General features: G+C 59.0%; 1 protein-coding gene across 1 annotated transcript in view; it reads right to left on the bottom strand.

The window, feature by feature from the left end:
- LOC142823382 (maestro heat-like repeat-containing protein family member 7) overlaps positions 1 to 13,129 on the bottom strand; it is a 1,101,711-nt gene extending 1,088,582 nt beyond the window's left edge. The window contains exon 1 of the mRNA XM_075914356.1: positions 12,188 to 13,129. Within this exon, the coding sequence (XP_075770471.1) occupies positions 12,188 to 12,302 (115 nt within the window). The 5' untranslated portion in view covers positions 12,303 to 13,129. The remainder of the gene's footprint in view (positions 1 to 12,187) is intronic.
- Positions 13,130 to 14,267: the final 1,138 nt, after the last annotated feature.

The raw sequence follows: 14,267 nt of genomic DNA, 5'->3' as shown, positions 1-14,267 counted from the left end.
TGAGGCAGTCGGCCAAGACCAGCGGGGGGGGCGAGTCCTCCATGATCTCCTGGGAGACCCAAGGAGACAAAGGGGCGTGTGAGGCTGGGGCCCCCAAGAGACGCTCACACGGCCAGCGCCCCCACCCAGCAGGATCCAACCCCACTGCCTCCCGCTGCCCTGTAGCCCCCCTGCCCGGCACAGGGCCCCTCCCAGCACCCCCCTCCCAAACCGGGACCAGCTCAATCCTTGTCCCCAGGCCGTCTCCTGCCCCTCACTGCCCTGGTGACCAGCCTCTGAACCTCCTCATCCCTGCTCCCCAGGCGCATCCCCAGCAGCCCGCTCGGCTCCCTTCCAGCCCCCCATGGCCCGGGGAGACCCCTCCCTGTCCCGAATCCCCCTTCCTGTCCGGCACCCCACACCTGCCCCATTTCTGTGTCCCTCCCTCCTCCAGCATCCCCACCCACCCTCCCCATGTCCACCTCCAGCCCTCCTGGCTCCACCCATCCCGTTTCCAGCACCCCCACCCGCCGCCATGGCCCAGGCAGACCCCTGTCCACCCCACGTATCCCCTTCCCTCCTCCCGGCTGCCGCGACTCGCTTACAACGATCCTGGCCATCATGGTGTCCTTGCAGCAGCGCGGCGCCAGGGTGTCCTCGCCCCTTTGGAGGGCGGCGAGGCAGGCGAGGGGGATGGCCAAGAGGAATCGCTGCAGGGCGGCTGGGCTCTGCACCCCAGAGAGAGTCTGTGAGCCTGGGGCCTGCCTGCCCCCCACGGACAGCTGCAGGGCTCAGGTCTCCCAGGAGTGGAGGTGGGAGCTGCTGGTTGTCCAAGCACCCACACTCCCCCCCCAACTGCTGCCTCAGGCTTGTGGGGGCCCAGCTGGTGCATGACAAGAGCCCCCAGCTTGGGGGGTCCAGGTCATGCAGGAGAAGGGGCCCCAGGGGGATGCCCAGGGACAAGCCCCTCCCGGAGGGGGGGACGTGCTGGGAAGGGGCCGGACAATCTCGGGTCCCCCCCGTGTGGAGAAGGTTCCTACCGTGTCCCGGGTGTGGAGCTGCTCTTCGATGTCATAAATGGCCCCTTCCTCCACCCGGGAGTCCATCCGCTCCTGGCAGAGCTCCGCCGAGGCGCAGGGGGGCTCTGTGCGGGAGGGAAGGGACCAGGGTGACTCCAGCGGCCAGCAGGGGTCACGCGCCCCCATGTCAGGGACCCAGGGCAGGTTGGGCCCCACACGCCCCTCGCAGGGACCCATCCCCCTTCCACCCTCACATCTGCCAACGCCCTCAGCAGAGCCCCCACCAGGAAGAAGATAGCCAAGCAGCAGCCCCCGCCCCCATCCATTGCCCTGGCTGTGGGGCAGACACTGGGGCTGCCCCCCCCCCCCGGGTACTGGGTGAGCCCCTGGGCCCAGCGTGTTCACGGCCCCTCACCTGGGTCTGAGCGGCTGCAGGAGGTGGCCCGGCTGCAGCTGGAGGCCCAGGCGCTGCTGCTGACGGACCTGGACCCACAGCTGCAGGGGCTGGTGCGGGGAGCGACGGGCTGGGGGCTCCCGGAGACTGGCAGGTCCCCGGGGGCCGGGCAGGGCGATGCCCCCTGGTGGTAATGGGGGCTGGGCTCCCGGGGCAGGTGTTTCTCTCCACAGAGGAGGCCCCGGAGCCACCCTACCCGGCTCCCCCGCTGGGCTGGGTCCCGCCTGCCCAGCCGCCTCTGGAGCCAGGTCCGGGGGGGCCTGGCCGGTGGGCGAGTCGCCCCGAGCTGGTGGGATCCAGCTTCCCCGCCCGCGGGGACGGAGGAGCTGCTCCCCACCGGCCCTGGGGCCATCTTCAGGGCTTTCTTGAACCACAGCCGAAAACGTTTGGCCATGCTGCAAATGAGGGGAGCAAAGGGGAGCTTGGGGCGCAGCCTGCAGAGCGAAATCCAGGGGTTCCAGCTCCCCAGAGCGACTGCCCCCAGCCCCCAAATGGCCCCTTGCTTCTCGGTTCGGTCTTGCACAGGCACTGCAAGGACCTGAGGGTATGTCTACACTACCCCGCTAGTTCGAACTAGGAGGGTAATGTAGGCATACCGCACTTGCAAATGAAGCCCGGGATTTGAATTTCCCGGGCTTCATTTGCATAAGCGGGGAGCCGCCATTTTTAAAACCCCGCTCGTTCGAACCCCGTGCAGCGCGGCTACACGGGGCACGAACTAGGTAGTTCGAACTAGGCTTCCTAGTTCAAACTACCGTTACTCCTCATTCCACGAGTCTCCTGCCCATCAACAGCCCCTTCTTGGCCAATCAGGGGAGAATCTAAGGTGTGGGGGGTGGAGCGTTCTCCCCAAAGACACCGGCATAGACTTGTTCCAGCCCCACCTCCCCAGTCCCCACAATGGGGGCTGCATCCCCCGCCCCACGGCTCCTGCAAACCACCCCCCGTCCTTCAGCTAGTCTGTTGGGTCCCAAGCTGGGGGAGGCAGCAAGGGAAGGTCACAGAGGAGGCAAGAACAGAGCAGAAATGTGGGGGGATGGAGGAAAAGGGAAACCAACCAGGAGAAAGCCCCAGTGGCGCTAAGGACGCAGCCCAGGTGAGGAATCACCTTCTGGCCCTTGACCGAGGGCTGGGCCTGCCTGGAACCCAGCCGGCCCCGGGCGGGATCCAACCCCTGGGGGCTCTTACCTTCTGCACAAAGGTGTCGGGATGTGGAACTCACAGAACGCGAAGGAACCGTGAGGAGGAGACGCACCAGAGCGAAAGCAACCGGGGGTCTCCAAAGTCCCCTGGGCCCGCCCCCCGCTTTTATCAGCCTGAGATGTGGGTCCCTCTGTGAGGTCATCACCTCCCCACCTGCCCTTTGCCTTGAAGGGTTTGCATGTGTTCATTTTAAACAGAACGTGCTTTGGAAAGGAGCTGTGCAGAAAGACGCATGCTGTGGCTCCACCCTAGCAACAGCCTGGAAAAGGCCAAGGGGAGGGGGGTGAACTCAACATGTGGAGTGGAGAAGCACAAGCATGTGACAAACAAAGCCATATACGGAAAGGTTGAATCGGATTGGTTTAGAAGTTTGTGTTATGTAACCTGTAACCATGTGCTATAGAACAGCAAGGGGAGGGGCTCTCGGCTCGAGGGGCTCTGGCTGATTTTAGTGCCAGGGGCCTTCCCTTTGTGCACATTGAATAAAGTATTGAATTGAATTGAAGACCCTTGATTCTGCCCAGCTCCTGACTCTCTGGGAACCACAAAATCCCAACAGCCTTATGTGCTGAGGGCTGCCCAAAGCCCCTGTGAGGTCACTGCCCCCCCACCTCACCCTGCCAGGCAAATGTCCTGCCTCTGGCCATTGGGAAGTTGGAGCCATTCCTAGGGGTCCCTCCCCCTCCCTCACTGGGCACCCTGCAGCCAGCGGCTCCAGTATCCCCATAGGCTGCTCCCTGCCCTACACTGCAGGCTTCTTGCACGAGAACTGTTTCACGCCGGAGTTCTTGCGCAAAAGGTCTCGTGCAAGAGTGCCTCCACCCTGCCATGGGCTTTTGCACAAGAGCGTCCATGGCAGTGTGAATGCTCTCTTGCACAAGAAAGCTCTGCTGGCTATTTTAGCCAGAAAAGTGTCTTGCTGAAGAAGCCCCTGGTGCCCGTCCACGCTGCCTTCTTGCACAACAGCTCTTGCACAAAGGGGGCTTAGTCATCGTGGGGAGAGGAATAACTCTTGTGCAAGAAGCCCTGTTCTCTGATGCTTTACTGCAAATTTACTTGCGCAAGAACACACATAGAGTGTAGACGCGCCACAAGCTGCTGCTCAGGAACACTTGTTCTTGTGCAAAATGCCTGCCGTGCAGACGTGGCCTTGGTGTCACCCAGCACTGGACTTCCTGGCCCAGGAGCAAGAGTTAGAGCCTCCCACCCGCCCCGCTGCCTCTCACGGGTTCCTGTCCGGTCCCGGCCCTGGATTTTGCCCTAGCGTATCCCAGCGAGGCCTCTGGGCCTGCACTAGACCCATCGACATGCGGAGAATCCACCACTGCCCTGGAGCGCCTTAAAGGGCCAAACCAGGAAAACTCCTCTCCCCTCCCCAGCCCTGGGGCCCTTACAGGGGTAGACTTGCCACTGGGCACGTGCGAGAGCCAGGCCTGCCAGCAGCTGCAGACCCTCAGCCAGTGGCCACACAATGGCAGCCTGGAGCAGCCAGCTCTCCCCTGCCCAGGAGCCAGCCAGGGGCCTTAGACAGCGCGCACCCTGCTGGACTAGTGTGGAGGTCATGGACCTCATTGAGGTTTGGGGGCAGCCCCCCAACCTCCATGATCTCCGCTCTAGGCGGAGGAACGCGGCCGTCTACAGGCGCATAGCGGCCGCCATGGCCAGGAAAGGCCACAGGCGCACCCCGGAGCAGGTGCACGTGAAGGTCAAACAGCTGCGGCAGGCGTACGCCAGGGCCACCAGGGGCGGCGCCGCAGGGGCTGCCACCTGCCCCTACTTCCCCGCCCTCGACCGACTCCTGGGGGGCGGGGCGGTCTGTGCCAGCCTGGGAGACAGCGACCTGGGGCCAGAGGGCCCCGACCTGGGCAAAGCAGAGGGGCCACCACCAGCTGTCCCGGCACTGGAGTCGGCAGGGTCGTCCAGGGAGGCCATACCAGGTAAGTGCCAGCACTGTCCCCTGCCCGGGGGGGGAGGCGGGAGGGAGACCAGGGACCGCGCGCGTGGGCCATGCCTCCCACAGATCACGCAGCCACCTGTGCACATGCGAGCACATGCCCTGCCACCCAGGGGCCGTGGCCCAATAGGCACATGCGTGTGTGAAGAGACCTGACACGTTCCCGACCCCGGGGCGGGACCCTGCAGGATGCTCTCCCTTCACAGGCCCCTTCTACACAGAGTCAGGGGACATCTCCCCCCCCCCCCCGCCCCGGCCACACTATACACGGCACAGGGGCCTGGGTGCAGTCTTGGGGCAGCTCCCAATCCCAGGGAGAGCCAGACATCCTGACCACGGCCTCTGTGCAAGCACATCGGTTCTGACAGTGCAGGGCACGGGTGCCCTCCTGTCGCAGGGGCGGGCTGGGCATCGTCCACTGCGTCCCCAGGGAGAACTGACCACTTCTCTTCTTTCTCTACAGCTGCACCAGCTGCTTGTGCAGGGCGCTCCCACACCTGGCAGGAGTACTGGGACCAGCACCTGGGGGTCCTGAGAGCCCTGCACCACACCATTGAGGCCTGGACGCGGGAAGACCTGCAGCTCCGCCGGGAGCAGCTGGCTGAGGACCGAGCCATAAACGCTAACCTGCAGGCCCTGCTGCAGAGCATGCTGCTCCGCGCCGGTCCTGCACCTGCTGCCCCCCCCCGCTACGGTTCCTCCTCCCACTCCTGCCCCCCTCCCACCTCTTCCTCCTCAACCTCCACACCCTCATCCTCAATGTCCACCCCCCCCCCTCAACCTCTGCACCCTCCTCCCCATCTCCCCGGGGACGCCGAGGCCTCCTCCCCCGCCATGCTGGGAGGCGGTTGGCCCGGCGAGACCCCCACCCCTGAGCCCTGAGCTTCTCCTTCCCCTTCTTCCCCCTTCCAGCTCCCTCCTCCCAGTTTTCCCCCTCCCCTCTCCCACCCTCTTCCTGCCCTCTCCCGCCTCCGTCTCCCCAGAGTTTCATTTCCCCTCCCCAGTTGTGTTAAATAAAGGGAGTTGTTATTTTTGAAAATACGTGTCTTTTATTTGACATCAGGAAGGGGGGGCTAGGGAAGGGTAAGTGGAAGGATGAGAGGGAGGAGTGGGGCACAAGCCCCCGGTGGGGCAGACCGGGGAGACTGTTAGCGCTCCTCAGGGTGGAAGCGCTTCCGCAGGGCCCCCTGGATCCTGACATCCCCTCGATGGTCCTCCCGGATGGCAGCCTGCAGACAGTGCAGCCAGGCTGCCAGCAACGTGTCCACGAGACGCAGCAGAGTCCCCGGGGGCAGGTCTGGTTCCATGTTGCAGCGTGCCGTGGTGTCCCGAGTGAGGGCAAGCAGAGCACTTAGCGAGGTGGACCAGCAAGCGGAGAAACCTGAGAACTGTCTGTCCAGGATGGGAGTCAGGTCCCTTTAATCACAGACCTCGGCTAGCCTGAGGCAACAGCCCCATACACTAAGTCCGACCCTGATGCCCTGCTGGCACTGGTTCCGGCCAGCCTTACCTTCAATTCAGGGTCCACTCAGTGTGGACGTGCTATTTAGAAAAATTCTATTTCGAATTAGTTTTTTTGTCTAGATGTGTTATTTTGAATGAGCATAATTCGAATTAACTAATTCGAAATAAGTGAATTCGAAATAGTGCTGTAGCGTAGACATACCCAGATTTATCTAAACTTTACCCTTCTGACACATTCTGAAGAGTCTTTTTCTTGGAGAGAGACATGTCTTCTGTCTCCCTCAGTATTCTAGAGCAAACCGGCCCAGAGACAAAGGAGGGAAACCCCCAAAATCCCTTTGTCTCAGTTTGAAATCCCTACCTGCATTTCTATTGGCTGAATGCTACCTGGCTAGGTATAGGGACATAGTTAACTCCTTAGTTCCCAGGCTGCTGGTCATCCCTCATGACCATGACAGAAGCCATAAACAGACACTTGTGTGTTAGAACGTATTGGGGTAAGACCCCCCCTGAGACCAGGAGAGAGACCACTCAGATTAAGAGGGACAAATCCCAGCCTATATGCAGAAGGGAAAAATTCAGCCTGTCCAGCCAGAGGCACATGGTATAATATTTACATGAATTATGGGCATTTTGCAGCTGTGTACAGCACCAGAGCAGGTAGGGATCTGACTCATCGCAAACAACCAAGAGCCATTGTTTGTGGGATCCGTCACCTGTGATCACAGAGAGCATGTCTGGAGAATGAAACTGAATGCTAATGGCAAGACAATTCTCTATAAAATTGACTCCAGAGCTGATGTCTCTGGCATTTCAGATGGGACTTAAAATCTACACTTTGCTAGGTCTACACTGCAAAGATAAATCGGAAAAAGAAACACCATTTGCAGTACGCAAATTGTGTATCTTTTTCCGCTTTACTGTTAAAAGAGGCTTTTCCAAAATTTGGCATGTCTACATGGTGCCATATTTTGGAAAAAAAGTCCTCTTTTGACACATCCCTCTTCCGCGTAAAACGAGGTTTACAGGGATGGCAAAAGAGCACGTCTGCTTTTTTGAATTTTTTTCTGAAAAAGCAGACGCTCCTTGGACATGGCATTGATTTCCGGGATACGCCGGTATCCCGGAAAAGTGCTGCAGCCTAGATGTAGCCCTCCAGTCCCTCCCAGAGCAGAAGTCACCTAAAACAGCTGTAACTAGCCCTGGACTTATCTGACCTGCCTGTGCGAGTTCACCACAGAAATAAGTGTTATATCAAAAAATCTTCCAGCAAGTTCTTCTGCCTTTCTCACCAGGCCCATCTTGGCTGCCACACTGCAGCTCAGAAGGTCGCTGGTTGTCTGTGGTTCTTTGATCACATTCACTCTCAATGCAAAGCTCTAGTCTTAGCCTATGGAACTCCTTACTAGGTGATATTGTAAAGACCAAAACTATAACAGGGTTCAAAAAAGAACTAGAGAAATTCATAGAGGACGGGTCTATGAGCTAGGATGGGAAGGGATGTAACACCATGCTCTGAAGTGTCCCTAGACTCTTTTTGCCAGAAGCTGGGAGTGGATAACAGGGGATGGATCACTTGATGATTGCCTGATCTGTTCATTCCCTCTGAAGCACCTGGCATTGACTCCAATGGAAAACAGAATGGATACAGGGCTAGAAGGAGCATTGCTCTGCTCTAGTATGGCCATTCTTATGTTCTTAGGACCCTGGGCTTTTGAAAGGGGATCCAGTACAACTCAACATAAGAGACAATACTGAACTATATAGCGCACAAACGTTCCCACCAGAGAGACCTTGAAGAGACTAGCTGCAGATTTAGGGAAATTCAGAGTCCTTCATTACCTGGTCACCATGGATTATTTTTCCGGGTGTATAGAGACAATGTAATTGAAAGGCACATTGCGGTGTTATCAAGACACTGAAGTGCATTTTTGCTCACTTGGTATTCCAGAGCAACCAGTGACAGACAATGGACCACAGTTCACTGCAGCAGCATTTGTCATTCTGAACAAACTGTTATCCCAAGCTCCCCACATTACCCCAAGCAAATGGAGAGGCTGAAGGAGCTGTATAGGGAGCCAAGAAAACCCGATAGCAGGAAGATCCATTCCTTGCTCTTCTCAGTTACAGAGCCACACCCATAGCAGCTGCTGAAAACAGTCCAGCACAGCTCCTGATGGGAAGACAATTCAGAATCCTAGAATCCTAGGGCTGGACAAGACCTCAGGAGTCATCGAGTCTAACCCCCTGCCCAGAGCAGGACCGACCCAACTAAATCAACCAGTCCAACTTTGGAAAAGAATTGCTCTCCAAAGGAAAGGGACCAGACACAAAGATGCCAAATAAGATAAAAAAGTTAAACCTCCAGAGCCACATGCGGCTTTTCAGAAGTTAATATGAGGCTCCTTGCATAGGTACCAAATCCAGGGCTGGAGCTACAGGTGCCAACTTTCCACTGAGCCGGAGGGTGCTCGCTGTTCAACCCCAGCTCTGCCCTAGGCCCTTTCCCCCCAGGATCCTGCCACTTCCGACTGAGCCTGTCACACCCACGCTTCTCCCCTCCAGTGTCTCCCACTGAGCGAGAGCGGATCCCAGTGGGCAGGAGGAAAAGGAGAAGGAGGCGCTGACCGGTGGGGCTGCCAGTGGGCGGGATGTGGTGAGAGCTGTTTGGGGAGCTGATCAGGGCTGGTGACATAGAACTGTAGCTCTTTGGCAATGGGCGCTGGTACATTCTGGCTCCTTCTCAGGTTTAAGCTGGACACCCCTGGGCTACACTGACATACTGTAATGGCACTAGGGGCGGGGTATTGCAAAATGGGACCCTACCCCACCCTAAGTTATCTTGGGGGGACAGGAAGCAGCCCACCCCTCACTATCCGCTACACAGAGAAGCAGGCTGGGGAAGCGGAGGGACACTAGTAACTCCAGGAGATTTCTTGCCCCAATTTACCTAGAGAGGCTACACCAGCAGGGCCTTGCCTACGGGGCCCCGAGAACACTCTGGGATTGGGCTACTGCCCTGTTACCAGCTATCCTCCCTCTTGAGGGACCTCACAGCTGCTCCTGCATCCCGAAGGCCGAACCTGAACACTGTAGACTATGGCAAAGGGGCTTCCAGATCACCTTGTCCCCTCACCACACAGCACCCCCTCCCCAGCTGCTGTCCACATGTCGGCGTCTGTGAGCTGCAGCGCTCCTGCCTGGCTACTGGACAGCTTTCCAATCAGTAACATGGGCGGGGCTATCTAGGGTTGTGCTTTTATCCACATCTGACATGTAAAGAAGAGCACACACAAAAAGCCAACACAAACACAACAGATTTCTCTCTGCCTGGAACAACCTGGCAAGGGGTGAGAATTTGTTAGCAAGTTTAAGGGTGCACTAAGCAGCTGAAAGATTTTAAAACATGCTAAAGCAATCGTCACACTCTAGCTGATACCTGCATGGGAAACATACTGAATGATTGACTCTGAATGTACATGTTGCAGTGCTTTGTGCTTTGGAGGACAAGATTAAAAGTCAAAATGATCTGGGCTAACGGGAGTAACGGTCTGAAGTAAACAGGATGAAATTCAATTCAACACAGGAATAAATTGCCTAGGGAGCTAGCGTGGTTGAGGAATCTCCCTCACTGAAGACTTTTTAGAGTGGGTTAGAGAAACGCTTGTCAGGAAAGGTTTCGATAATACCTAGTCCTGCCATGTGTGCAGAGAACTGGACGAGATGCTCTCCCAAGGTCCCTTCCAGTCCTGCGTCTCTGCGGTTCTATACAAACCAACACACCTTCAGCAGTCACACTCTCTTCTCTGGGATGCTGAAATTCGGTGCTGTGGTTGCTCACCCCAGAAGGGGGTGTGCTGAGGTGATATTTCATCCACTGGGTTATGGCTTCCCTTGATGCTTTCCCACCTCTGTTGGGAGGGGGCACAGTGGAGAGCTGATCTCAGTAACACTCACTTATCTCCTGTGTCCCTTCCCCTCACTCACCTGCTCTCTCCATACCAATTATCTCAGCAGCCTCCCGCCTCTTTTCTCTTTTTGCACTAGCCTCACATCTCCCCCCCAACAGAGCCTGGTTTGGAAGGTGAATGCTGGTGACTGCCCACGCTGATGAATGCCTGGTGACTGCCCCAGCCGAGTACTCACCAGTCAGTGGGTGCTCAGCCCCTGTAGCCAAGAGTCAATGGAAAAGGAAAAAAATCGAGAAAAGAAAAACCCTTCCTCCTCTGAGTTCCGGCCTGCTGTGAGGTGGGGCTGCCTTTGTCCAGGCCGTACACGGCTAACACAGGCCCTTCCCCAGGACAGGACCAGGCAAACCTCTGCAGAGCCAGTTGCAGTCATCTGCCTGGCTCAGGGGCTGCTGGACGCCCCCAAGGCCGGGGCAGTCACAGCTCCCTGCACGGCGGGTCTCAAGGCAGCGTGTGGGGGGATGTTTCTGGGACAGCTCAGCCCGCCCTGCTGCCCACTTGCTCCCCCTTGCGGGGTCTCTGCCTGTCTCCTGCTCCCACACAGCACGGCCCTGATCCTCCAGCCCCTGGCAACCCCGTCTCTGCTGTTGGGTTCGCTCCCTCTGCAGGGCCCTGTCCAGCTGGGCCTGTTGCTATATCACAGTGGGACCCTGGCCCCTCACCAACCCTCGGCCACCCCCACTGACCCTGGCTCCCCCTCCACGTCGCTGACCTTTACCTCACACCTCTCACTAACCCTCGCTACACACGCCTCACTGATCCTGGCTCACCCCCCACGAACCCTTTCCCCACCCTCCTCACTGAACCCCTCCCCTCACCTCTCCTCACCCCACCTCCTGACTGGCCCGGGCCCTCCTGCCCCACTGCCTCGCCCCCATTCACTGACATATGCCCCCTCACCAACCCTCACCCGCTCTCCTCAGCACCCCATGACCCACGCCCCTCACCAAGCCTGGCCCATCCCCCCACTATTCCTGGCTACATCCGCGGGCCCCACTCTCACTGTGCTGCCTCTTTTCTGCAGCCTTGCGAGAGTCTCTGGGCTCCGCAGACCCTGCCCAGCCCGCGCACCCCGCACAGGGGCCGAGGGAAAGGTTCAGAGCCAGAGACTCCTAGGCCAAGGGGGCTGCGGGCCGCTCGTCAGCCCCGTGGGCTTGGTTCCTAGCTGTGCACAGTTGCTCGTATCTCTGTTAAAACACAGATTGTTTGCTTGCACCAGTTTACAAAGTGCCCAGCTTGCGCTGAATCCGTGACCTGTCCCGTTCCGTATTTACACTCCCCGGTTGTGTCATCTGCAAACGTTCTCAGCGACGAGCTCTGCTTTCAGCCCCAGCGACGGGGCCGGCGGGTCTGTGTGGGCCCACAGAGCGGCTGGCCAGCCCTCTGGAAATGCCAGTGGGGGCTGAGAGGGAGCTGCGATTTGGGATGGTAACGTGTCCTTGTCCCCCAGTGATGGCCAGAGCCGGAGAAGGGCTGTGTCTGGGGACAGCACGTGTCATGGCTGGTTGTGAGCACAGCAGGGCAAAAGCTCTCCCTGGCCTTGTGGTGCACAGCACCAAGCACAGCAGGGCGGGTTTGGCTGGCACAGAGCAGGCTGAGCGGGGAGCTGACTGCTCTGTAGGACCCCATCAGGGAACCCCGGGGAGGGAGAGGAACCAGTGAAGCCAAAGGACAGTGTTGGCACAAGAGCTACTGGGGATAAACTAGCCAGGAATCACGTTAGGCTGGAAATGAGAAGGGGGGTCGGGACCAGCCTCCTAACGGGGGAGGGGAGAACAGCCTCGCGCGCGTGAAGATGGCGCTTGGTAAGCGTGTGACAGGGATTGTATGATGTGTCCTCCCGGCCCGATGCCCCGTGTTCCCAAAGAAACCAGCCCAGGGTGGCTGGGAAACACCTCCAGGAGTCACTGACAGACGTTAAACAAAAGCTAAACTTATTGTGCTGTAAAATCGTACATGCAGCTAGATAAACCCTGGTAAGACCCTCCCCAAACCATCGCCCCCACTCTCCTGGCCCCAGCAGCAATGCACCCAGGAGTCCCGGCTCCCAGGACACAGCTATGCTGTGCCTGATGGGTGGGGATGGAGGAGAGCAGGTTGCCCACGGGGCTACTCAAAGCCAGAGCAAAGGGAAAAGGCCACTCACCCCACAGCCAGGCCAGCAGGATGGGGATCCTTGTGTACCCAGCTCCAGAGCAGGCAGCTGAACTCCTGCCACGGGGGCGTCCAGCTGGGAGCAGGCAGTGCCCAGGAAACCCCATGCCCCACAGCAGAGGTTGCGGGGCAGCGTAGCCAGGCACTAGTGCAGGCGATGGCCCTAGCGAGAGAGGCAGGCTGAGCTCGGTGTGACGGTCACAGGCTGGGAGGTGGGGGAGATGGGGCAGGCACCCAAGGGGGCAGGGTGTGTGACAGGCCTCTCATTGCTGAGACCCCTCCCTCTGCACCCCCTGGCACTGCCCCAATGGGCGTGTGCAATGGAGACCACAGAGGGGAAGTGACCCTCGTGCCCAGCGCTGTGGCCTTATTTATATCACTGGATTGTGAAATCCGTGTTCTGGGAACATGCTGAGCAAACAAACTCCTCTTGGAACAGCTGGCTCTGGGACACATGGGGCAGGAGGGGCAGTTCCTGAAGCAGGTTTGCAGGGACTCAGTAGAAACGACCCACGGAGGGCTGGTGGACTCGGGACAGGCACCCAGGTTTGGCTGAGGGGACGAGGATCAGGTGCCCGGGTTTGGCTGAGGGGGCGAGGACCAGCCGATGCCGTTAAAGCCAGGCTGATGGCCGTGAGGACACCCTGACTCCAGCTGAAGGCTGTGGGTCTATGCCCACCTAAAACTTCGGTCAACCCAGCTATATTGCATCGGTGTGTGTGAAAAATCCAGAGCGCTGGGGACGTGGTGAGGCCGACCTATGTCCTGGTGTAGCCAGCAGAAGGTGAACAGAAACATTCTCCCATTGACCTGGATAGCATCGCTTGGAGGGGGGATTAACTACGGTGACAGCAAAGCCCCTTCCATTGCTGCAGGGTCTGTATTACAACACTCCAGCGGCACAGTCCTGCACGTGTAGGGTCGACACAGCCCTTGTCTACCCAGGGCAGGGGCATCACTGCATCGGCCTCACCCTGGGGGGCACCCCATGTACCTAGAGCACAATCACACCTGAGCTTATACCCAAGACCTGTTTCCATGTCACTATCTCGGCAAATCCCAGAGAACACGGCTTCCTTGCGGAGCGAGGGCCCAGTGGCCCAGTCCCTGCTAGCCCCTGATGCTCTCTGGGGGCTGTGGGCCTATGCCCACCCTTGGGGATCTCAGTGGACCATGGAGGCGTTTGGCGCCTGTGTGATTGCTGGCTGCGGAGCAGCTTTCGTTGGTAAACGCGCTTCATCATCCACTGGTCTGTTCCAAGGGAGCCGCCGCTGGAACCGAGAGCTGGCGGGGGGGGGGGGGGGGGGACGCTGGGTTCAGCTACCAAGACCTCAAGCTGATATTGTCTTGCCCCAGCCCAGGGAGCAGCTGAGCTAGGTGACGATAACCGAGAGCTCCCCACTGTGGACAAGGCCTAAGATGAGCGTTGCCCCCGAGCTGAGGCGTGTCGCTGCCAGGGCGTGGGGCTGTGCAGACGTGTTGGCTCTCACCCCCCGAGCCTGTGCCAAAGCCCGGAGCAGGCAACGCTCTGGCAACTCGCCCTGCACCAGGCGTGAGGCTCCCTGGCCATGCCGTGCCCAGCTCACACACACTCACAGGGCTCCGGGTGGCCAGCACGAGGGTTTGCAGCTGGGCTAGGTAATGTCGAACTGGCCGAAGAGGAGCCCCCAGTGGTGACTCTCCCGGCATCAAGGAGATATGAGGCTAGGCCTGTCCTGGAGTGGGGGGTGGAGGGTTCACACATGTATTCCCTCGTGGGAGCAAGGAGAGTGGGGGGGCAGAGCCAGGTTTACAATGGCACCGTGGAGCTGAGCCCATGCCCAGAAGGGCCTCCGTCCTGCTCTGCTTGCACTGTGCCCTGAAGCCCTGTCAGCCCACTGGCTCCTCTCCCCGGCCACCCACCACGTACTCTCAGCCTGCCTGCTGCTCAGCTGAGGGCTCCTCTCTGTCTCCCAGCCTCGCCCGCCAGCTTCTCTCTGCCTGCTGGTGGGATGCCGGCTCGGAGCAGTCTCTGCATCTGACCACCTGTGGGGCCCACCTGTCTCGCTGGAGCTGAGCCCATGCTCCTCATG

The sequence above is a fragment of the Pelodiscus sinensis genome, chromosome 33 (genome assembly GCF_049634645.1).
Source record: "Pelodiscus sinensis isolate JC-2024 chromosome 33, ASM4963464v1, whole genome shotgun sequence".
NCBI classification, from domain to species: domain Eukaryota; kingdom Metazoa; phylum Chordata; order Testudines; family Trionychidae; genus Pelodiscus; species Pelodiscus sinensis.
The sequence above is the reverse complement of the archived record's forward strand: the minus strand, read 5'-3'. Positions and strand labels throughout refer to the sequence as shown.